This window comes from Cuculus canorus, chromosome 20, assembly GCF_017976375.1.
Source record: "Cuculus canorus isolate bCucCan1 chromosome 20, bCucCan1.pri, whole genome shotgun sequence".
NCBI classification, from domain to species: domain Eukaryota; kingdom Metazoa; phylum Chordata; class Aves; order Cuculiformes; family Cuculidae; genus Cuculus; species Cuculus canorus.
The window spans coordinates 7,687,460-7,709,889 of record NC_071420.1 but is presented as its reverse complement, the minus strand read 5'-3'; the positions used below and the strand labels follow the sequence as shown (position 1 = coordinate 7,709,889).

At 45.5% G+C, this 22,430-nt stretch overlaps 1 protein-coding gene across 2 annotated transcripts; it reads right to left on the bottom strand.

The window, feature by feature from the left end:
• Positions 1 to 2,298: 2,298 nt before the first annotated feature.
• Positions 2,299 to 21,121, bottom strand: TMEM248 (transmembrane protein 248). 2 transcript variants are annotated; one of them, XM_054085198.1, is made up of 8 exons: positions 21,010 to 21,111; positions 10,742 to 10,893; positions 9,220 to 9,394; positions 8,315 to 8,600; positions 6,902 to 7,052; positions 5,947 to 6,130; positions 5,378 to 5,521; positions 2,299 to 4,393 (listed from the first exon to the last, which is right to left on the bottom strand). In XM_054085198.1, the coding sequence occupies exons 3-8, from the start codon at positions 9,376 to 9,378 to the stop codon at positions 4,373 to 4,375; spliced, it is 945 nt and encodes a 314-aa protein (XP_053941173.1). In that variant the 5' UTR covers positions 9,379 to 9,394; positions 10,742 to 10,893; positions 21,010 to 21,111; the 3' UTR covers positions 2,299 to 4,372. The 2 variants fall into 2 exon arrangements, with proteins under 2 accessions (XP_053941173.1, XP_053941172.1); XM_054085197.1 differs by lacking the exon at positions 10,742 to 10,893 and having other exon boundaries at positions 21,010 to 21,121.
• Positions 21,122 to 22,430: the final 1,309 nt, after the last annotated feature.

The window sequence follows — 22,430 nt, the reverse complement described above, 5'->3', positions numbered from 1 at the left end:
CGATGTAATCTGATTGCAAACACAGCCCCTGCATTTTTTCCAGATGAGCAAGCTTTACATAATTTTTCACTGCCCTTATTTCAGTTTGCTAACAAACATCATCGTTCTGAACAAACAGCCTGATTACAGTGTTATCAAACGGATCCCTTCTGCCCGGCTCACCCTTCTGGCACCTGGAAATGTCCTGTTGTAGCAACGGAACAGCCTTTCCCCCAGTGTTGTAGTACCTACTTGTTACAAGTAAGGGTGGGGAGGCCCTGGCCCAGGTTGCCCAGAGCAGTGGTGGCTGATCCATCCCTGGAGAGGGGTTCCAGGCCAGGTTGGATGGGGCTTGGAGCCCCTGATCCAGCGGGAGGTGTCCCTGCTCATGGCAGCGGGTGGAACTGGATGGGCTTTAATGTCCCTTCCAACCCAAATTATCCAATAATTCTATGAACACCTAGTTTTAAGCTGCTCATACTATCAAGAGCCACGAGGAGCCGTGAAAGAACCCAACATAAGGCTACGACTCTAAACTACAAGACTTTTCCGATGTTAATATGCTTGGGAAATATTCCACGTAGCAGGTTGCTCACCTTTACTTTAGAACAACAAAATGGATTCAGTCCGATATTGATTTGCCAAGTACTTTTTCCGCAGGGGAGCTCACCGTAGATGCTCCTGTAGGTTTACTCAAGCGTGGTTCTATGCAGCGAGAGCAACGCAAACAAGGGTTTTTTTTTTTTCAAGGAAGCTGTACATCTATAAAGCTCATTCAACAAAGCGTTCGCCAGTGTCTGCTCAAGTTATGAAAGGGAGTTTGTTTAACAGAAAACAAGTGAATACGTGTCTGATCGCCTTTCTCTTCCTCTTTGCTGGCTGAGGGACAGATTCCAGCGGAGGCCAAGGACAAGGACTTTGCTAACAACAGTGGTGGACTCGCTCAAAGTTGAGAACACGCTAACACAGGGCATGAATGCTCATTTGGGGCAAGCATTTCGGAACTCACCAGGTTTCCTAGAGCTACATCCAGGGGATCTGTAAAACTCTTCCGTTAAAATAATCTTTTTCTACCAATTCTCACTCACCCCAGTAAAAATTATAAAACTATATCCCAGATTTGCTTTTCAACAACGCTCACACTCGCCACCAGATCTGAATAGGCACCATTTGGATGTTGTGAGATCTTTATTTTTCAGAGAAGCAAGACAGGTTGGCTGCCTCGTCCTTGTAAATACACAGTGCCCAGCTTTTAACAAGCTTCCAAGAGCAAAACAAAAGTATGTTACTCCTACTCTCTCAAGCACTAAAAACACACAGGTGCTGTTCCAGCTGCCTAGTAACTGGAGCTAGAATTTAAAAAGTCACATTATCTTGGTTTTAGCAACCACCTATCCGTGTCCTCCAACCATCTCCAGGCGTTTGGAAACACTTGGTATCTGGTCTGGGCTCAGCTGAGGCAGGTAAACAGTACCTGGAGCAAGGAGGAGCAACAGATGGGTCTAGGTCATGAATTCTGCATGTCTGCATCAGCCACGTTCCCTGCACCATCCTATATGAAGAAAAAAATATACATAAGGTGCTCACTGCACCACAGGCACACAAAGGGTTCGAAATTCCAATCTAGTGTGGACTTCTACTACTGATCTCTGATGGTCCGTGTAGCATCAGTGATTTAGGAAACCTCCACAGCAACTGGGCAGCAGAAATAAAGACAACAGAATAAACTTCATCTTTTTTATTCTGCAAAGCAATATGCACATCTTACAAACACAAAAATTAATCTAGGAGAGAAATGTCATTTCCAAATCAGCTATTAACCATCATGCAACAAGACAAGTGAAATGTAAGAACACAACAAAACAAACAAAAAAAAGCCATCTTAACCCTACGATCACCTGCAGGGGGTTGAAAACCGAGGCTCAGATTTTCTATGTAATGCCAAAGGAAAATGCAAAAGGAAATGGCAGCTTTCTAAGAACAAGAAAACACGTACAAATAGAATCAAAACTGATTCAAGTCAGTTAAAAAGAAAAAGAAAACAAAAAAAGGAAAGATCAATATGATCTGAACTTTAATATTAAGTTTTTACTCTTCTGTTTGGCTGCATTTTAACTTTCATACATCGCGCCTAGGAACAATCCGATATTCCTCGGGATTACAGCAGTTCAGCCCTCACCTCTGCACTGCAACACAGGAGTGCCAAGGGATAAACTAAGGCCAAAAGATACAACTCTAACATCTTCCCTTTTGCATTTGTGGGTTGCAACCTCAGTATTTCGAAGTACTTCAATAAAGGGGTGATAAATTGCAAAGTAGGCTCCTCTAATTACCAAAGAGCAAAACCAGATTAAGAAAAACTGTTTTCCCCAACAGTCCAAATCCCAGTCAGAACATCTGGAGTTTGAATTGTTAATTTGCCAAAACAGAAAGGACTCCGCTTTGCTTTTTCAAAGCAGTCGCATCATGTTGGATGTTTTCTAGGAATCCACAACACCACCCCAGTCTGTTTCCTATTCCTGCCTGTGGTCCCCAGATCCAGCCACCCTTGCAGGCAACTCTCAAAGTCGGTATTAATGCAGAAGGCTATGTATGTGTGAATTAGGAACAGCTCGGACAGTTTTCAGGAGAAGCCGTCTGCCTGTTGTGACTCCACTGATTCATTTCAGCGAAGCAGCGAGCTCATAGCAGCATCAGAAAACTGGAAGCTTCATTTTATCACTAGACTCCAAACTAGGCCGACTCTAAAACTTTGCCTTAACATCCCCAGAGAGAAATGCAGGTTAGTTAACACCACTTAAGTAACTGAAATTCTAGAAAGGAAACGTGTTCTGAAGAAAAGTGTGACTATTTTGCTTCAAACGCTCTGAAGACCCGTGAACTTACTGAAGCCCCACCTGTACAGGCCTACAGACCAGGAGGGTACCATTCTGTAGTGTCTACAGGCAATAAGCCAAGAGTCTTACACCAGTATAACTGAGATTTGGACTTGAGTTTCTTCTTTTAGAGTGAAAAGAGGAGGAAAAAAGCATATGTATATGTATCCAGACCTAGAGTTACCCTACCTGACAAGACAGCTGAAAGATGATGAAAGGTCCATTAAGGCAACAGTGAGACTTTAAAAGCAGTAGTGGAAATGTCTGCAGGAAAATCCTGACTCCCGAAAATGAAAGGAGCTCAGTAAGGAGCCAGAAACAGTGAAAGCCAGAATGGGAAAAGGAGAAATGCATGGAACAAAACCTCTGATTTAACAACAGACACAAGAGAACTGTGTGGGTTTTACTATGTGGTTTCTTTGACCTTAATCACAACAGCCCTGGTCCTCTTCTTGCCATTCTCCCCCGAGTGGACAGGATTAACTGGGAAGGGGACAAAGCTAATAAAAGTGTCATTTCAGCTGCAAAGTATCATTTCAGCTGCCCTTCCAAGACGGAGGGAGAGTCCCAAAGTGAAGCTCTGTAACAGACTATGGGATTTCCTTTTATTATCTGCACTTGCCCCAGGCTGTGCAGAGCCCAACAGACCCTTCATCCAATACAGCTGTTTATAAAGTTTCATTTTCTAGAATAAAAAAAGCTTACAGGAAGATGCTCTTCAGCAGAGACACCCAATTCTGGTCTGAGGGCTGCAGGTGGGAGGCTGAGCGGAAAGCTTTCCTGACCGATTCACTGGCATTCAGCAAGCCAAGTGGAAAAACAACAAAAATCAAACTTAGCGCTTTTCAGTACGAAACATATTAAAACGGGACTTCACTTCTTCATTTTTTTTAACTATGAATAAAAGCACGAGGTTGTCCTAAATACAGCACTATTAAAATGTGAATATGTGTATTTCTTGTTTTAAAAAAAATCTAAAATGTTGATATCTTTTCTTGCAAGCAAGGAGCAAATGGAGGAAAAGTATTAGGCCACACAAATACACATTTAATTCATGTAGTAGATGGGTGGCTTTGGAAATGCAGTATTATATCAAAGGTGCATACTGTTTCAAACACACTGTACATATCATTGGGCAAAAAACAAAGATCTGTTGGTTTGTTTGAGACACTTGCAAAGGCATCTTAACCTGCCCAGATGCAGCTAGACAAAAATATCTTGCTCTGACTATTATGTAGCCATATCACTAAACATATCTACACAAACATTCGGCTATGTCCACAGGTAAAGACTGAAAGTTTACTGCCGCACTACAATGCGGAACAAGTGCATCATCTGACCTATTCGGAATATACCTTTATAAATATGTACAAATCAATTACAGGCACTTGAAATGTCTTTGGTTGGAATAAACCAACATTGCAAGATAATGTATTCACAGAGTGTTAAGACCCATTCTGGGTTCAGCAGGCAATGATCACGGTTCTCAGTCATTCTCAGTAAAAGGAGAGGATGGATTATGCTTCTGACAAAGCAACCTAAACAAAAAAGAAAAAGAAAACATTTAATCAAAGTCAAATTCTTAATCCTGTAACGGTGATATCACTTATCTCTATGCAGCTGGCATATCTGTCCTTCCCTTTTCAAAGAACCTTGCAAAGTCCAACCTGGGAAGGAAATCAAAACCTCAAAGTGCTTTGTATTTAGCATAATCAATTTAAAAAAAGTCCAACAAAACAACCTACAAAAGCACAAACCCCAAGAGCTTATACAAAATATCATTGAGATCAAAAAGTATAAATATTCATTTCCTACTTCACGATTAAATATATTCATATTTAACCAACAGAGTCATAGAATCATGGGATGGTTTGGGTTGGAAGGGACCTTAACGCCCATCCAGTTCCACCCCTGCCATGGGCAGGGACACCTCCCACTGGATCAGGGGCTCCAAGCCCCATCCAACCTGGCCTGGAACACCTCCAGGGATGGGGCAGCCACCACTGCTCTGGGCAACCTGGGCCAGGGCCTCCCCACCCTCACGATCCTTCAAGCAAATACAGGTCTACAACATAGGATTGAATAACAATTCAGTTATTCAGCTGTTTCAACAGTTTTGTCTTTGTTTCCATTTAATTCTGATTAATGACCATTAGGATTACGTATGATGTTTTAGTCTAAGTTTTCAGTCTGCTGTGATAAAGATAAAACCACTCAATGCTATCCAATGCTTCAGAGAAAATGGTGTAAGTAACATCAGAACTATGGCAGAAAAGCTGCTTTACAGCACGACTGAACTGCAATCATCCACTTCTGCAGGAGAAAAATCTGATTCTGAGGATCTAAAAGCACACATGTATTTTGTAGCACCTGTTTGTGCTGTCCACAATGAAACACCCATGCTTCCTTGAAAGGGAATTAAATCTACACCTCCAGAGATAAAAAAAAAAAGCAGTCTGTACTATGTAAAAAAGAAAGTTATTTTCTTATCAGAGTCAATATTTTGTATTACACAGACTCACCTTTTCAGAGCAGAACTCTGTATTGCTCTGCCGCAGTTTGCTTGGTCTGCCTTTAATGACTGCATAGCAGAACATTGTAATCACCATCACAAAAAGGAAATAACTGGTGTGCATGAGGTGCAGGTTTATTAGAGAGCGATCATCCTGCGCAGAGAATTAAAACCATTTACTGACAAGGCATCAAGAATTGGCATTTTACATTAAAGCAATAATTATTAGATCAGCACAGAAATGACTTCATAGAATCAACGCTCTCCCCTTTACGCAGCGGGCATGGTAATAAAAGGGATTCCTAATCACAGCACAGGGAGAAGCAAAATGTTCCTCATGTTAGAAATCTACATTAGAGGTCTCTTCCCATGTGCCGGCAGTGCCTTTTGTCAAATGATTTTAAAACACACGTGTGAATTATTAAAAGCTGTCAGACACATGTAGATCACATGAAGACCACAGTACCCACCAGGGGTAAAGTGTGTCCACCTCTGTCTCAACTCTTGCACTATATAATAAACAGCACTAAACAGGACCATCTTATTCAACATAACATATAAAATCACCATGGCACTTACATCTGGAACTATAACAGTTAGTTTGGGGTTTAAAGCATGATACACTTTTCCGATTGCTCCTTTGTAACACCAGAACGGGTTATAATCCTGTGCGTATTTTGTATTGGAGTCCCTTGCTGTGGTAAAGATCTTGTACCAAAGCGTAGCATTGCTGTATGTTTCAGGAACACAATGTGGTGGCTGACTGCAGAAAAATAGAAACAATTAGCACCCCAAATGCCATCCTCCATGTTCAGTAAGGCTAACTTAGAACTGAGTCAAGCCCAGCTTCTCGACAGCAGCATAAAACACGGGTTTATTTTTGACATTCCAGAAACAACAACAACAAAACCAAAGCTAAACCAAAAAAGCATATAAAAACCAGATGATTCCTATACTAAGATTAGAATTTAAGTGCATGCTGTTCCAGTTAAGTCAATACCCCATAGCTTCAAGGTTTTCATAAGGCTTTACACAGTCATGTGAATCTACCTAGTGGCTCTCCAGGTCGTACTGAACAGCGTCAGAGTGTCTGGAGAAGACAAAGGGAAGCTACTTTGATGAAAGGTATGTACCTGCTGGGGTACGGCAGCAAAGCAGCATTCGGCTTCCACTGATCTCTCAAGCAGGGAAGAGTCTTAGAACCTTAGTGTGAAGCCTTAGCTCTCACACAAGGCAGTGAAACTAAATTATAGGGTATCGTTCTCAAATATTCACAGATTCTTTTGCTCTGAGTGAGGTTTAAGTCACAGGCAGCGTGCTGAAAGGGCAGGCAGTGGCTACAGTTCAAAAATCCACACAAAAATCTCGTGCTGCTAAAAGACAGCAGAAGTCTCAAGACCATGGGGGAAGGCAGGCAGGTACATAATCTCCAGAGTCAACAATAACGCTCGACAGGAAGCAATAACCTCAGAGAATCAGCAGAGGAATTAATCATGCAGTAACCTCCCTGAAGGAGCGTTTAAAATGCACTTACACTGTAACAGGAAATACATTGCTGGCTGCTGTCACGGTCATGCAGGTTGTGAACACAACCTGCTCGCAGTGGCCATGGAGAACACAGTCATCTGAATTCCAGGCAGCCGGCAGGGTGAATGTAATATTTATCTCCTCATGGGATTCTCTGCCTTTGAGAAAGAGAGAAGAAAAGCTGGTTTTCACAAAAGTATCTGAGCAACAATCACTAGGATAAGGGTAACAGCCAAAGGACTAAGGCAGCAACCACAGCCCTGAATCTGCACCTCTAGAGTCATACAAGATCTTTACTATCAACAAAGAGAGCAAAAAGAAAGTTAAAAACCAAACCAAAATGAACTACAAAAAAAACTCAGCTCCTGGTCTTTCTGACCTCTCCTGCGTCCAGGAGTGGGGCCACTGGACTCCTTCCAGAAATCAAAACCTCGCTATTTATAAGTGAATTCAGCCATGTCCAGAGAACTTTATTAGAAAGTAAACCTACAGATCTTTAGCCTTCCTCCTGTCAGAGACTTTGTTCCATGTTTGCTTTATCTGACGCTTACTTCTCAAACTGGAGATATTTGTGGAGACAAAAAGGTGCCAGCAGATATTGCACTGCAGATTACGGACTGCACATTAACTCCGTGTGGATATATTCATGCTGAAAATAAATCCCGGCTGCTGGAAATAAGACTTGCATTTGATAGGTTTTAAAGCAGTAACATACCATCACCACAAAATACAATAATATAGATTTACAGCTATGGCAAATGTCTCTTCACAGGTCTCTGAGGTTAAAGACACCTGCGGGCACTATTATAAATGCAAACCTGGCTGCAAGCTAAAATTCAATGAGCTTCTACTACCAATGTGTACTGATTTTCTGTAGTATCTTGTAAAAACTTACTGTCAGGGCAGCCGTACAGTGCAGATCAGTCTCTTCACACCACAGAAATTATAACCATTTTATTTGTTGCTGTTTGCAATATTAAAGCTTATTCATGTATGCATTTTAGATAAACTACATTTTTAGATACCACGCTACTGGTCTCTAGTGTTACATCATTGCCTCTAAAATGTGAGTTAAGGACCTGAAAATATATCAAGATGGAATTGCAGAGAGTCACTGCAGAAGCTTCTGGTGCTTGGAATTTCGTTGACTTAAAAACTCCCTTCCATTGTAATTAGGTTAATCATTTAAAACTGCAAAGCCTAATCTTGGTGAACTTGCAGGTTCTTTTCCATTCTGAATTCACGGTAAAGGTTTTTCTAGCAGAGAAGTGAAGGGCTCCATGCACGGATATACTCAAAACAAATCCGGAAACACATACATGTTCTAAGCAAAAGACTTCTCTCACTAACAATAAGCTGGAGAGATTTTATTTGATTATAAAGCTATCATTTGCATTTATAAAGGTCAACTCTTCCATACCTGAGAGTCCAATTTGGTGTCCAAAAATTGTGGAGCTTAGGTGTGTGACATTGCGAGAATATCCGCCAAACGGTCGGAGCGGGTCCAGCGTCAGTGTGATTGTAACAGAGATGTTTATCGGGCCAGAGTCCTCGAGAGTTTGTGGAGATTGTGTGGAAGACCTCGCCTGTCCGCTGGTCACGGTGCTCTCCGGAGTTGTGGTATCGTTAATGAGATGCTTTAAGGTTTCATTCTCAGATATACAGAAGTCCAAATCATTAAACCTCAGGAGAAAAGTATTCCAGTCCTTAAAACAAATGGGAAGATTTCAACTAGGTGAGCGAAATAACTGTTGGCTGCCCCTGTTCTAGGAGTGCAGACCTTGATAGGTTATCATACTCCCCATGATTTTGAGCCATTTACAAGAATTACACAGCTCACAAAGCAAGCCCAAATACCACCAGGACTATCTCAACAAAAGGGCAAGCCGTGTACAAATATTAGAGGTGTGCAACTGCAGCCTCTGCCTGTCTCAGCGCAGCAGCAGAATATCCACCTTTAAACGACAGAAGGTGAATACGAACCTGGGCCGTTCTCACCACGCTCGTGGTATAAGGGTTTCTAGCAAGGTTTCCCTTGTGACGGAGCAATACTACTACATAAGATGTAAAAAAATAAGAAAAAGAAAAGCTCCTAGCAAGGAAGATCGATGTCAGACTGCCTAAAAAAAGACTACTCAAACGTTCATCCCAATCACCTCTTTCCTTATGAAATTAGACGCCAGTATAAAAGAAGACAACCTCCCATAAGGACCTGTGCAGCCCCACGAGAGGGTCCTTGTGGGGAATGAAAAATAACTCATTAGCCTGGGTGTGTTTCTCAAATTAGCATCCCCAGTGTTTAGCTCAGGAGCTTTTTGAACCTACCTCCGTCATTTCAGGTGACTTGATCTCCTTGATTTTGAAGAAATAGCCCAGCGTCAGAAAAGCTATGGCCATAGCGCTCACACTGATCATAAAGACCACAAGCGGAGGGCGACTGCTGATGTAGACCTTCAGGTTCTCCAACAGGTTTATGTTGAACATTATTCTGATTGTTCACCTGAAAAGAAAAGGGATTTCAGCAGAGTGACTGGGCTGCGCGTTACAGCGCAGGGGCTGGGACATGGCATCAGACAGAAGTTTGACAATAAAACGTGGAATCATATACCACAATGAGATTCAATTATGACTCTGCACTGTTCATTGAACACAGTTGACCTCAAATAAAACACAAATCAAAATATTGTTGAATTCACCTTCTCAGTGCTTAAAATTGCCATCAGACTCATTAATAATAATAAAATTCCCATCAGGCATTGCCAGAATTACAACTTCTAGTATAGTTGAATATCACTGATGAGCAACTGGGACCAGTGAGGTTTAACATTTTCATCACTGATACAGAGAGTGAGATTGAGTGCACCCTCAGCAAGTGGTGCAGTTGTCATGCCAGAAGGATGGGATGTCATTCAGAAGGACCTGGACGAGCTGGAGAAGTGGGGCTGTGAGAACCTCATGAGGTTCAACAAAGCCAAGTGTAAGGTCGTACACCTGGACTGGGCCAATCCACGGTATCAATACAGGCTGGGGGACAACATGATTGAGAGCTGCCTTGCAGAGAAAGAATTGGGCTGCTGGCTGATGAGAAGCTCGACATGAGCCACCAAAGTGTACTCACAGCCCAGAAGGCCAACTGGGTCCTGGGCTGCAACAAAAGAAGCGTGGACAGCAGGGCGAGGATTCCTCTCCCCCTCTATTCTGCTCTTGTAAGACTCTGCTTGGAGTCCTGTGTCCAGTTCTGGAATCCCCGACATAAGAAGGACATGGATCTGTTGGAATGGGTCCAGAGATGGGCACAAAGATGATTTAAGGGCTGAAGCACCTTCCGTATGAGAACAGGCTAAGAGAGTTGGGGTTGTTCAGCCTGGAGAAAGCTCTGAGGAGACCTTATAGTGGCCTTCCAGTACATTGAGGGGGGATACAAGAAAGCTGGGGAGGGACTTTCTACAAGGCATGGAGTGACAGGATGAGGGGCAATGGCTTTAAACTGGAAGGGAGGAGATTTAGATTTGACATTAGGAAGAATTTCTTCATGATGAGGGTGGTGAGGCCCTGGCCCAGGTTGCCCAGAGCAGTGGTGGCTGTCCCATCCCTGGAGGGGTTCAAGGCCAGGTTGGATGGGGCTTGGAGCCCCTGATCCAGTGGGAGGTGTCCCTGCCCATGGCAGGGGATGGAACTGGATGGGCTTTAAGGTCCTTTCCAACCCAAACCACTCTATAATTCTTTTCTTTCTCCACACTCCTAGGCAACATAGATCAAGCTTTGTACATCCCTGTGTACACTTCCAAAACTGAGGCTTAAGATTTAAAGATCCCCTTTCCCGATCCCTAGCCCCAAAGGGCCACACCTTCAAAATGGGATTCGAAAAGCAGACTACATCATTTCACGCTTCTGCATCAAGAATCCTGTGGTCAGAAACACCCAGCAACTACATCAGGGTGGAGGCTGAAAGAGCCTTTTCTTTGATTCTTGCAGGATCAAGAGAACTTTTGCTGGAGTCTGTAAACAAAAACAGGACCTTACACACACTGAGGGAATGTATCGAATCATTCTTGTCCAAAACATTTTGTTCAATTCCCCCCGAATCATTACTTTTTGTCCAAAACATTTTGTTCGATTCCCCCTTTGAATTTTCTTTTCATTTGTAGAGTAGAAAGACCCAGGTTAAGTTTACTGTATCAGCTTTCCCAACTTCACACGCAAGGAAAAGCAAACAGTCCAGTGTTAAAGGGCAGCCTGGCAGCAGCTCTGCAATGAAGGGACTTCAAGCAAACACCTTTGTCTTACCTACCATCCTGGTGGAAAAGGCTTTTAACCCCAGATAAACTAGAAGGGCGGGAACTGTTCCTAGCAATGTGTTACTTAACCCTAAAATTCATAGGAAAACGCAAGCTTCAAGGCTAGTATTTAAAGAACTCAGCACTGCAATGGTTAACGCGTAAGCATTCACACAACTCGGATGGATAACTTCATTAAGTCAGGGACTCGGCTTCCTGCAGGTCTGGGTGATTCCACTGGCTCTCATTCACCACCCAGCGTGCAGGGCTGAGCAGTGGCTAAATCTAAGGATGGAGAGGGACAGGCTTTGAGAAAGAGGGTGAGGGCAGGAGAGAGCAATCTTGACAAAGGCATGCAGTGATAGGACCGGGGGATGGCTATAAATCAGAGAGGGGCAGATTTAGGCTAGACATTAGGATGAAATTCTTCATGATGAGGGTGGGGAGGCCCTGGCCCAGGTTGTCCAGAGCAGTGGTGGCTGCCCCATCCCTGGAGGGGTTCAAGGCCAGGTTGGATGGGTCTTGGAGCCCCTGATCCAGTGGGAGGTGTCCCTGCCCATGGCAGGGGGTGGAACAGGATAATCTTTAAGGTCCCTTCCAAACCAAACCATTCTATGATTCTACGATCTGACTGAATTATTTAAAAGACAGCAAGAGAAGGGAAAGAGACACGCTTTCAGCCAGGCTTTTTTTAGATCCCACAATGTAAAATGAAGACAACTTCCTTGTGTATACTCAAGATTTCACTGCCAGAAACGCTTCCGTTATTCTCAACAAAAGGAATACTGACAAAACCTGCAAAACTACTCCGGAGAGGAAAAAATTCAACTCACTGAGCAGAGACTCAAAGTCCTGTGGCAATAACACAACACCGAGCTGTGCATGCTGACCTTCCCTGTCTACTCCCCACACAACTGCTTGCTCTCCTTGGTGAAATCTGCTGAAATAGGGCTCACTCCAGAGCACAAGATCACATCCTGGCTTTACTATTTTGCACCATCAAACAACATTCATCCACTTCGCAAAGACCATGGAAGCAGGAGGCAGAACTTTTCATCAGCAGGAGCAACTGAGTGCTGGAAATACTGCTTTACAAAAATACAGGATGTGTCTGAAAGCAAAAAGCACAGTGCAGGGAAAGGATGGAGAGAACAGAGGAAAGAAGAGGTGATGACAGATGTGCACTTTACTAGAACTTTCATCCTGGTCCAAGACCAGTCGTGCTGTGGCAAAACCAACCGGTGAAGGTGTTGGAAAGAGGGGGGAGCAAGAGGGAATGGGAGAGTTGGTGTTGGTAGGGATCACGCTGGGTACGATCTCCACTTCTGCACGTTCTGCCTCCTATCTTGTCCCTGGCAACAAATACCCTAAACAAGCCCTGGTTAAAAACCCCAAACCCTCCGTCTAGAAACACTGGAGCCACGCGTCAAGATGGAAAAAGATCAGAAGATAAACCAAAAGCAGAGTTGTACTCAGTGTTCCCTTCTGAATTTCCTCTTGGAAATAACACAAACGCAGGCTTTATTACAGCATTTAATCAAAGCTGAGTGTCACTCCAGTACATACAGCACTGTCATCCCTTTTTTAAAGGGGCTTCCAACAGCTCCATTAGCATTCTTCTTTACCACAGGGGCTAAAATCAGCCATAAAACTGGATGCGCTGAAAAGCATGCATATAAAAATATTTGGGCTAATATTTTTACATAAGAGATCACCAGCTTTTAAGTGCTGGTTGCTTAATATGCTCTCATAACTCAAGGGCTTTGGAAGCAATTAGAAAATGCTATAAGCTGCCATTTCCAAAGCGTAATGTGCCTTTGGAGCATTTGTGAGAGAAAAGGGAACAACTGTGGATTTCACTACTAGAGCTGACAAGAGAATAGCACTTGGTTAGTGCAAACCAGAACAAAGAAGGAGGTTTTCCATGCTGCTGCCTGAAGAACTGCTGATTGTTATGAAACAAAGTGCTAAATAACTATAATTATCAAAGAATTCGTAAAAAAATATTGGCACATGTAAATGAAAACATATATTTGCATGAGATTTTAACAATCCACACATCGAAACATCTCCTTTCTGTTAGGACCCGTCAGAACCAGAACACAAATTACATTCTTCTGCCAGCTCTACCTGTAACCAACAGCTTCTCCTGTGTCAATGAACAACATAAAGAATAACATCTAAACTTTAATTTCTTCTTCACAGTTAAAAAAAGAAACCAAACGCTTTTGCCTCCTGGCAGATCAGGGAAGCAAGATCAGATTGCACTTTTTAGCTAAATAAATAATTAAGAGAACGGCTCTAATAACTGCTGCCTGCCCCTCTCCACTCCGGCCAAGCCTTTTCAGACTTGTGCAATAAAAATCACCAGAGTCAGCCTAGCTGGTAGCTCAAGCGCAACGGGAAGAATGCAAACTGCCAGCCTGGAACATCGGCAACCAACCCCAAAGCGATTGCTGGGTCCTGAGGTACAAAGCAAGACAAAACACCACGGTCAGGAAGAGTCACAGCTGACTAAAGTCATCGGGAAACACTCGGGATAATGTGCACTCAGATCAGGCCCTACAAACCCCAGAATTCTACCGTACAGTTAAAAATGATAAAGGAGAGAAACACACAACTGGTAATGTGTGTGAGTCTCAAGCAAACACAGAGCTATAAAGTGAGGAAAGGCACTTACTCTACAGTTCATGGGAGTCTCCTGCCACGACAGCTCAAGAAGCAACCAGAAAGAACCAATACTTGAAATTCCTCCTTATCTGTATATGAAAGACTACAGAAAAGAACTTCTGAAAGAGAGCCATGATTTTTTCAAGAATAAAAATACAAATAAGGAAAAACTTGAAGTCTATTGCAAAGACCAAAACGTCAATGAAAAGTCATTGCAGAAGTATTAAATTCCCCATTTCAGGGTTTAATATCAAAGGAGCTGAATTCCTAACAATTTAAAAAAAATGCATGCTCTACTAAATCAGGTATTAAAAGTGAAATTGCAGTTTCCAAAAGGAAAAACAAAACAAAACTTGAATTTTAAAGAGATCAATGTAAATGTCTGGCAATTTTTACATTTATTTTGCCATAATGTCAACTACCATCAGAAAGCTTTAAATCATGTAATTTCCTAACAAATATTTCCCTTTATTGTTGTGCACACGAGGTAGACACAGTCTAGAGGAGAAAAACATTCAGAGGGGGGTAAATAATCATAGAATCATTAAGGCTGCAAAAGACATCGAAGTTCATCCAGTCCAACCGTCAGCCCAACCCCACTGTGATGCTAAACCGTGTACTGAAGTGCCACAGCCACATGGTTTTTGAACCCTTCCAGGGATGGAGACTCCCCCACTGCCTTGGGCAGCCCCGGCCAGGGCTTCACCACTCTTCCAGTAAAGAAATTTTTCCTAATATCCAATCTAAACCTCCCCTGGCACAACTGAGGCCATTTCCTCTCGTCCCATCATTTGTCACTTGGTTGAAGAGCCCAACATCCATCTCACTACAACCTCCTTTTCAGGAGCTGCAGAGAGCGATGAGGTCTCCCCTCAGCCTCCTCTTCTCCAGGTTAAACAATCCCAGGTCCCTCAGCCGCTCTTCATAAGACTCCAGAGCCTCACCGTAAAAAAACACCACTGAAACCACCATTTTCTTCATGAAGAAAACTGGGTGAAAGAACAGGCAGCGGGGCAGTGCTACCCCATCCCAAGAATGCTCCATTAACACCTCGCCTTTCCTAAGCCTGAGCCTCCTATTGTATACAACAATTTAATCATTTAATCTTAATTATGCGGTTCAGTGTGTGTCTAAATCATGTTTTCAAAGATGCCCCATTACCAGTACCACCACAGGGGTGAGGAAATAGGTCACATCAGGGTTAACCACTTTAAAGGAAGATAATGTTATGTGCCAGAAAAACATTCATAAACACAAATCACCCAAGCTGTGATTTTCCTAGCAAGCCATCCATAAATAACAGGCAAACAAAGAAATGATGGCGACCTCAAACTGAAGTGCCTCTCATTTAAGAACAATAAACAGTAGCAGGTAACAAAAATATCTTTTATTTGGTTTTCTTCTCTTCAAATCCAACTTGAATTCTAACACCTTAAACACTACAATAGTAAAGCAGAATATATCACAGTTGTGTTAACTGTGAAGCTGCCTGTTAAAAGTTCAAACCATTCCAAACGGTCTGTCAAAGCTTCGTGAAGATGAATCAATAAGAATGTCTGCATCGCTAACCTAATATCACCAGCCTGTCGAACAGGACCAGCAAGAGTAACCTCAGCTGATCTCAGAACTGAAAATAAAGCCTCTGCTGATTCCCAGGGCAGCAGCAATTATTCTTTCCCTTAAAGGAAAGAAGGGGGAGATAGAACACGAGAAAAATTAAACACAAGTTTCTAAACTCACCCTTTTATGCCTTGAACCAAACTATTCGTTTCCACTACATAAGCTACTGAGCGCTTTTCCAGGCTAATCAACAGATTTTGTTCTTCCCACTGTTGTAGGAATTTCACAATATTTTTATTATAAAACACGCAGCTGGAAGACAAAGAGGGGCTTCCGACTCAGTTTAAAGGAAGACTTACTTTACAATACCCATGGAAAAAAGGAAAGTGCCAGGATCTACAGCTCCTTCAGAAAGATAAAGACCCTGAAAGATGAGACTGTAGAGTGGAAAACCTCTGTCAGCGTCAGAAGGGCAGGCAGGACTGACAGCGAGGGGAGCAAAGGGAGGGGAGTCCTCCTGAGCACAGTACCTCTCCATCCAGCTGATCCGCTTCCGCTTCTCCTGCCCTTCAGGCTTAACAAATAAACCAAAGCAAACGGACTCACAGGGAGTGCCATCAGTCTGCTGCACAAAGTAGGGGAAGAGAAGCAATTGGGACTCACAGAAGAAGAAAGTTGATGAAAACATCCCCTAAGATCCTTCAATCCACTGTGAGCACACACAGCGGAAAGACCAGTACCTTCCAGTACAGAAAGGGGGCTGGGGAAGGGCTCCTGATATGGATTGCAGGGATAAGTCAAGGGGGAATAGTTTGAATCTGAAAGAGGGGAGATTGAGATGAGATCTTAGGCAGAAATGTTTTGCTGTGAGGGTGGGGAGGCCCTGGCCCAGGTTGCCCAGAGAAGCTGTGGCTGCCCCATCCCTGGAGGGGTTCCAGGCCAGGTTGGATGGGGTTTGGAGCCCCTGATCCAGTGGGAGGTGTCCCTGCCCATGACAGGGGATGGAACTGGATGGGCTTTGAGGTCATCATTCTGTGATTCTATGACCAGCAGCCAGAACTCCCTACTCCCTCCAGGCTGCGCAAGGAGAAGGCACCCAAGTGGGAGAGGATTGTGAATCATGTCCAAGCAGTCAATGGCTCATTACAGTTTTCTGTGCTATTTTATCCTTTAAATGCACTTACTTAGTTAAAAAAAAAAAACACCAAAACCAACACAACATTTTCCTAGAGTCTAGAAGCAGAAAACACAAGAAGAAAATAGCCTGAGCCTTTGCGCAGGCAAAGAGCACAGACAGGAGATGGCACAGCACCGACCCAAGCGAGAGCATCACCTGTTGAAAAGGAGGCATTCCAGTCACGGAGCCAGTCAGGAAGCAGATTATTAATGAAAGCCTAAGAGCCCGGGGACTGGCAAGAACACAACGAAGCAAAATGCTTCATACTTGCATGAAATATTTCTGTTCACCTCTCAAAACCACTTTTCAAAGAATAATTAAGCATTTCAACATCCCCAAGAGCTACATAAACAACAAACGTTTCAGTTCTACCCATAAAACAAAGCCAAGGAAGGGAAGTAATTTGGTCAAAGCTACAGCAAATTTTAGGGATCAAAATGATATTGAATTTCAAACACCCAAGCTCTGGACTATAAGTCTTGTTAAGGATGGAAAACTTACAATAAAAAGTAGATGAGGTAAAAAATAAGAAGGATAATGTGTGGATCAGACATTACTCAATCTGTGTACGTGAAGTTTCCAGCCCTTCCCAACAAACGCGTGCTGTAGTACAAACTGTCTGGGTGGATTTAACACAAGCACCTGAACGGTGCCAGCTGATGCTCCAGGGACAGAAAAGCTGGGTTTGATTTCCACTTACAGAGAAATTTATGCAGAAAAGAAAAGCAAACGAGTTGCAGATACTTATTTGAAAAGCTGAGAGTTTCAAAACTTGAAGAATCAGAGCAGTTGTGGCTGCCCCATCCCTGGAGGTGTTCCAGGCCAGGTTGGATGGGGCTTGGAGGCCCTGATCCAGTGGGAGGTGTCCCTGCCCATGGCAGGGGGTGGGACTGGATGGGCTTTGAGGTCCCTTCCCACCTAAACCATCCCATGATTCTATGAAAAGGGTACAAAAGTTACAAGCCAGAGAATATAAAATATGCGAGGGAAGCCTTCACTGGTCCAGCAAACCTTGAATTCTGACTTTTGTTAAAAGATAAAAACGCATTTTAAAATATATCCGGCCGTAAAAAAGTAAAGGAACGCCAGCCTGTGGCTGAAAATAGACATTTTGCTGCCAAACTGTGAAGAGGCAGCTGGGTTTGCCAGGCGAGCCTGTGCCATGGGAGAGAGCACACAACACTCACAGACAAGAGTTCCAGTGGGAGCACTTTTAACACCTCTCAACTTTTACCAGTCAAAGACCTGACTCATGACATGACTTATCCCAGTCTGGATCACATAAGCTAAGGTAAAACACGCACTATTAGACTGAAGAGCTTAGAAGTCGTGTTAAAAAATGCTATTTCGGCTACTGCTGATGAGCATGAGAACTTGGGAGAGGAAAAGGAAAATGATTCAGTTTTACAGGATCGGTTGAAATTCCATGAGAAGTAAATTCTGCGTATTCCCTACTGACAATAGCCAGACAAGCACGAGTTTTGCTCCAGAAACACCTCAGTAACAGTTTAACAAACAGAACCTGGTTCAATAACTGGTGTGGGAAGGTTAATCGCTGACTCTGTTAAGGAATGCGGTACAGGATTCAGTGATGTAAGTACAGAAAACTGCTGGGAAAAGGCTCTTTGGGCTGTTCGCAGCGAGCGCTGGAAGTGGCACCGCAGATACACAGCTTGAATCACAAGCAGAGAGTGACTGACAGGCTGAGGAAATGGCAGCTTCAGAGAAAATGGCAAAAGAAGAGTTCTGGGTGCAGGAAGAGGTAACGTCAGCTGTGAGAGGCAAGCAGGGAAGCAGCCAGTGGCCACGAGTGAAGGAGAGACACAAATGGCAGCAAAATCGGTTGCAGTGAGGAGCTTGGACAGCAGCTGGAACATCACGGATGTGGCAATAACACAATCGTGTCCGTGTGCTGCTTTCCCAGCGCTCTAAAGAAACCGGACTTGGATTTGCGTCGCTCAAACTCACGTGGGGAAGCACAGCCTGTTTTCCAGACAGATAGTTAACAAAATCCAACACATACACCAAGTTTTCCTCCAAAACACAACCTGAGTGTGCCGACTCCTGGGAACTGGCTTTATCCACAAGTCAGAACGCTTCTCTTGCAGCAATGAAACTCCCAACACAGACACAATTTGGGAAACATAAGATGGGGGGAAAAGCAACAAAACTCAGACACTGACTGTCACTAATACTCAGTTTGGGGCTCTTTTGATAAAACAGCTTAATTCCTAAAAAAATCTATGCTATTTCAGGAAAAAATCTAGCTGATAATAGCTAACAGAGCACTGTCAGGGAGAAGGGAGACACGCGCCTGCGGCATACCGTCTATCCAGGGGCCACAGACGTGCCATTGCCTGTCTCTCACCACACATCCGTCTCACACTAAGGACACCACGGTCCATTTGCCCATGCCCTCAGACGCTCCTCTCTGCGGACAGAGCACAATATGTTGTACCATCAGGTGGTATTTTAAGTTCCTATCTTTCAAGTGGGCAAGAAGGATCCCATCGCACAGCCCCAAGCCACTCCTCGAATCACAAGGTTAACAAAGCTACCGAGTTCTTAATCCTCTTTGACAGGGCTACATCTCGGGTCAAAGAGCATTTGCTCTGGCAGGCACAAATCAATATTATCTCTACTCAGTCTGCCTCCAGTTGTCCCCTGCTCTGCGGACACCTCCTGAGAGCAGGGAGATAGAGAGGCAGTAGCTCCCTAGATGAGCCTAGAATCTTCCTGTACATCCAGCCAGGAAGCAGAAGGCTCAGTTTTTATTTCCTAGAATTCAATTGTCTATAAAAACACATTAACAGTTACCACAACAGCCATGACAGGCTGCCCCCTTGGCATACACTCCCAACCGCAAAACTCCTCAGGAGTTGAGTGATGGAGGATAACCCATGATGAGTCCTGAATGCAGGAAAGACATGGAGCTGTTGGAGCAAGTCCAGAGGAGGCCATGGAGATGATCCAAGGGCTGGAGCACCTCTTGTACAAGGACAGGCTGGGAGACTTGGGTTGTTCAGCCTGAAGAAGAGAAGGCTGTGGGGAGACCTTAGAGCAGCCTCCAGTACCAAAAGGGTCTCCAGGAAAGCTGGGGAGGGGCTCTGGATCAAGGAGTGCAGGGACAGGATGAGGGGAACCGTTTGAGTTGTAAGAGGGGAGACTGAGATGAGATCTTAGGAAGAAATGTTTTGCTGTGAGGGTGGGGAGGCCCTGGCCCAGGTTGCCCAGAGCAGCAGTGGCTGCCCCATCCCTGGAGGAGTTCCAGGCCAGGTTGGATGGAGCTTGGAGCCCCTGATCCAGTGGGAGGTGTCCCTGCCCATGGCAGGGGGTTGGAGCTGGCTGGGCTTTGAGGTCCCTTCCAACCTAAACCATTCCATAATTCTATCACAAATCCTCACCCACACTCGAGGTTTGTCTAACAGCGTGAATTCACCCCAGTCATTACACCGCTAGAGCCGACCATACAAATCAGTTTCCCCAGGGAAGAGAAGCCGTCAAAATGCAAATAAAGGGAAAGAGGAAAATGAGAGGCTGTGCTGTCCTGGGTTCTTTCCCTTTTCTCCCTATGTCCCTCTCCACAGCTACAACATGTGGTTCCAAGCTCATTCCGATATCTCCTAGCCATGTTCCAGGCACGATGCACCAGAATTCGCATTGTTAACACAACAAGTTACATCAAAAAAAGTAAGAAAGGAATAAATATGGGCACAGAGAGATAAGCTAAGACACAGCAAAGAAACTGCTGTTTGGAAATTGAAATATTTTTAAGGCTAGCAGAATCGCTCTTCCTCTCTATTTTTTCCCGCTGCAATGCCACACATACAGAGTCTAAAAACCTTCTTAAAACCAAATTTAAGTGAATAACAGCATAAAGCTTGTGTGGAACCCGATGATCCCTGCCTGCAGACCCAGAGCGGGCACCGGTGCTGCAGCCAGGATCCCCCCAGCACCCCTCAACCCCCGGGCGGAGGAGGGAGGCCACCCACATCCACTGGGATGGCGACAGGTGGGATCCCCGCTCCTGGCATGGCCCGACCCGTCCCTGCTCGCTACCGGGGCCGCCTGGGACCGCGCTGTCACCCTGGAAGAGTGGACGGGAATGGCGAGGAAATGGGGCGGGGGGGGGTGCGAGGAAAGGAGAGGGGCGAGGAAAGGAGGGACGGGGAGAGGCGAGGAAAGAAGGGGGGAGGGGCAAGGAAAGGGGGGACGAAGACGAAGAAGAGGGGAACGAAGGAGAGGAGGAAGGGAGGGAAGGCGGGGGGGGGGGGGGGGGGGAGGGGGGGGGGAAGGCGAGGGACGAAGGCCAGGAGGGGAAGAGGGGGAGGAAGGCGAGGAGGGGGAGGGAAGGCGGCCCCGCACCTCCAGGCCCGCCCGCATCCCCGCGCCCGGTCCCGCCGCACGCTGCCGCCCATGCCGAGCCCTTACCGGCCGAGCCCCTGGCCGGCGGGCTCACAGGCCCCGCACCATGGCCCCGGCGCGGAGGAGACGCCGCCGCCCGGACACCGCGCCCGCCGCTTCCGGGAGCGCGAGGCCCCGCCCCCCGCGCCGACGGCGGCCGCGCAGGGACAGCCTTGCTGCTGGGCCGCAACGCGAAACTCCCGCCCCACCACCCCCCCCCCCGCGCCCCGGAACTGCCCCACACCACCCCGAACACGCATCCTCCGCCCCTTCTTCCGTTGAAAACTGCCCCACCGTCTTCTCTTTCGGTGTCCGATAAAGATGTGCAAGGAGTGGAATCATTGAGACCCCGCGACCTCGAGGACACGGGACTCCCCCAACCCGGAGCCCCCCGAGCCTGGGAACCACCCCCTCCAAGCCCAGAGAACCCCAAGACTGGAGCCCCCAGGACCCCACATCCAGGCATTCCCAAACCCCTCTTCCATCCACCCCTTTTCCCATTAAAAACTATCCATAACATCTTCTGTTTTGCTGTCCGATACCTCAAAATGCGCAAAGTGGTATCATGGAATCATTGAGACCCTTGGCCTGGGACTCCCCAAAGCACAGATCCCCCCCAAGACCAGAGCTCCCAGGACACCAAGTCCAGGCATTTCCAAACCCCTCTTCCCTCCACCTCTTGTTCCATTACAATCCTGAACTTCTGTTTTCGAGTCTGATACCTAAAAGTGTCCAAGGTGAAATCACAGAGTCATTGAGACCCTTGGCCCGGGACTCCCAAGACCCAGAGAACTGCCTTCAGCTCAGACCCCCTTAAACCCAGAGCCCCCTAAGCCTGGAACCCCCCCAGGACCCGGGATCCCCTCAAGCTTGGAGCCCCCCAATCCCAGAGCCCCTCTGAGCCACCCCCCCAAGCCTAGGATTCCCCAAGACCATAGCTCCCCCCTCAGCCCAGAGCCACCATCAATCCTGGAGCCCCCAAGCCAAGAGACCCCAGAGCGTGAGAGCCCCCCAGCCCCAGGGGTGGCTGAACAGCCCTGGGCCCTGTTGTCACTGCCAAAGTGCTGTCGGCATCTCCAAATCCATCCTCCCTCCACCCCCTTTTCCATTAAAAACATCCCCAACAAGTTTTGTTGTCCAATATCTAAAAGTCCGAAAATCATAGAATCATGGAATCGATAAGATCAGAATAGACCTGTCAGCTCATCCAGTCCAACCGTCAGCCCAACCCCACCATGACTGCTAAACCACGTCCTGAAGTGCCACAGCCACATGGTTTTTGAACCTTTCTAGGGATGGAGACTCCCCCACTGCCTTGGGCAGCCCCGGCCAGGGCTTCACCACTCTTCCAGTAAAGAAATGTTTCCTACTATCAACCTAAACCTCCCCTGGAACAACTGAGGCCATTTCCTCTCATCCCATCATTTATCACTTGGTTGAAGAGCCCA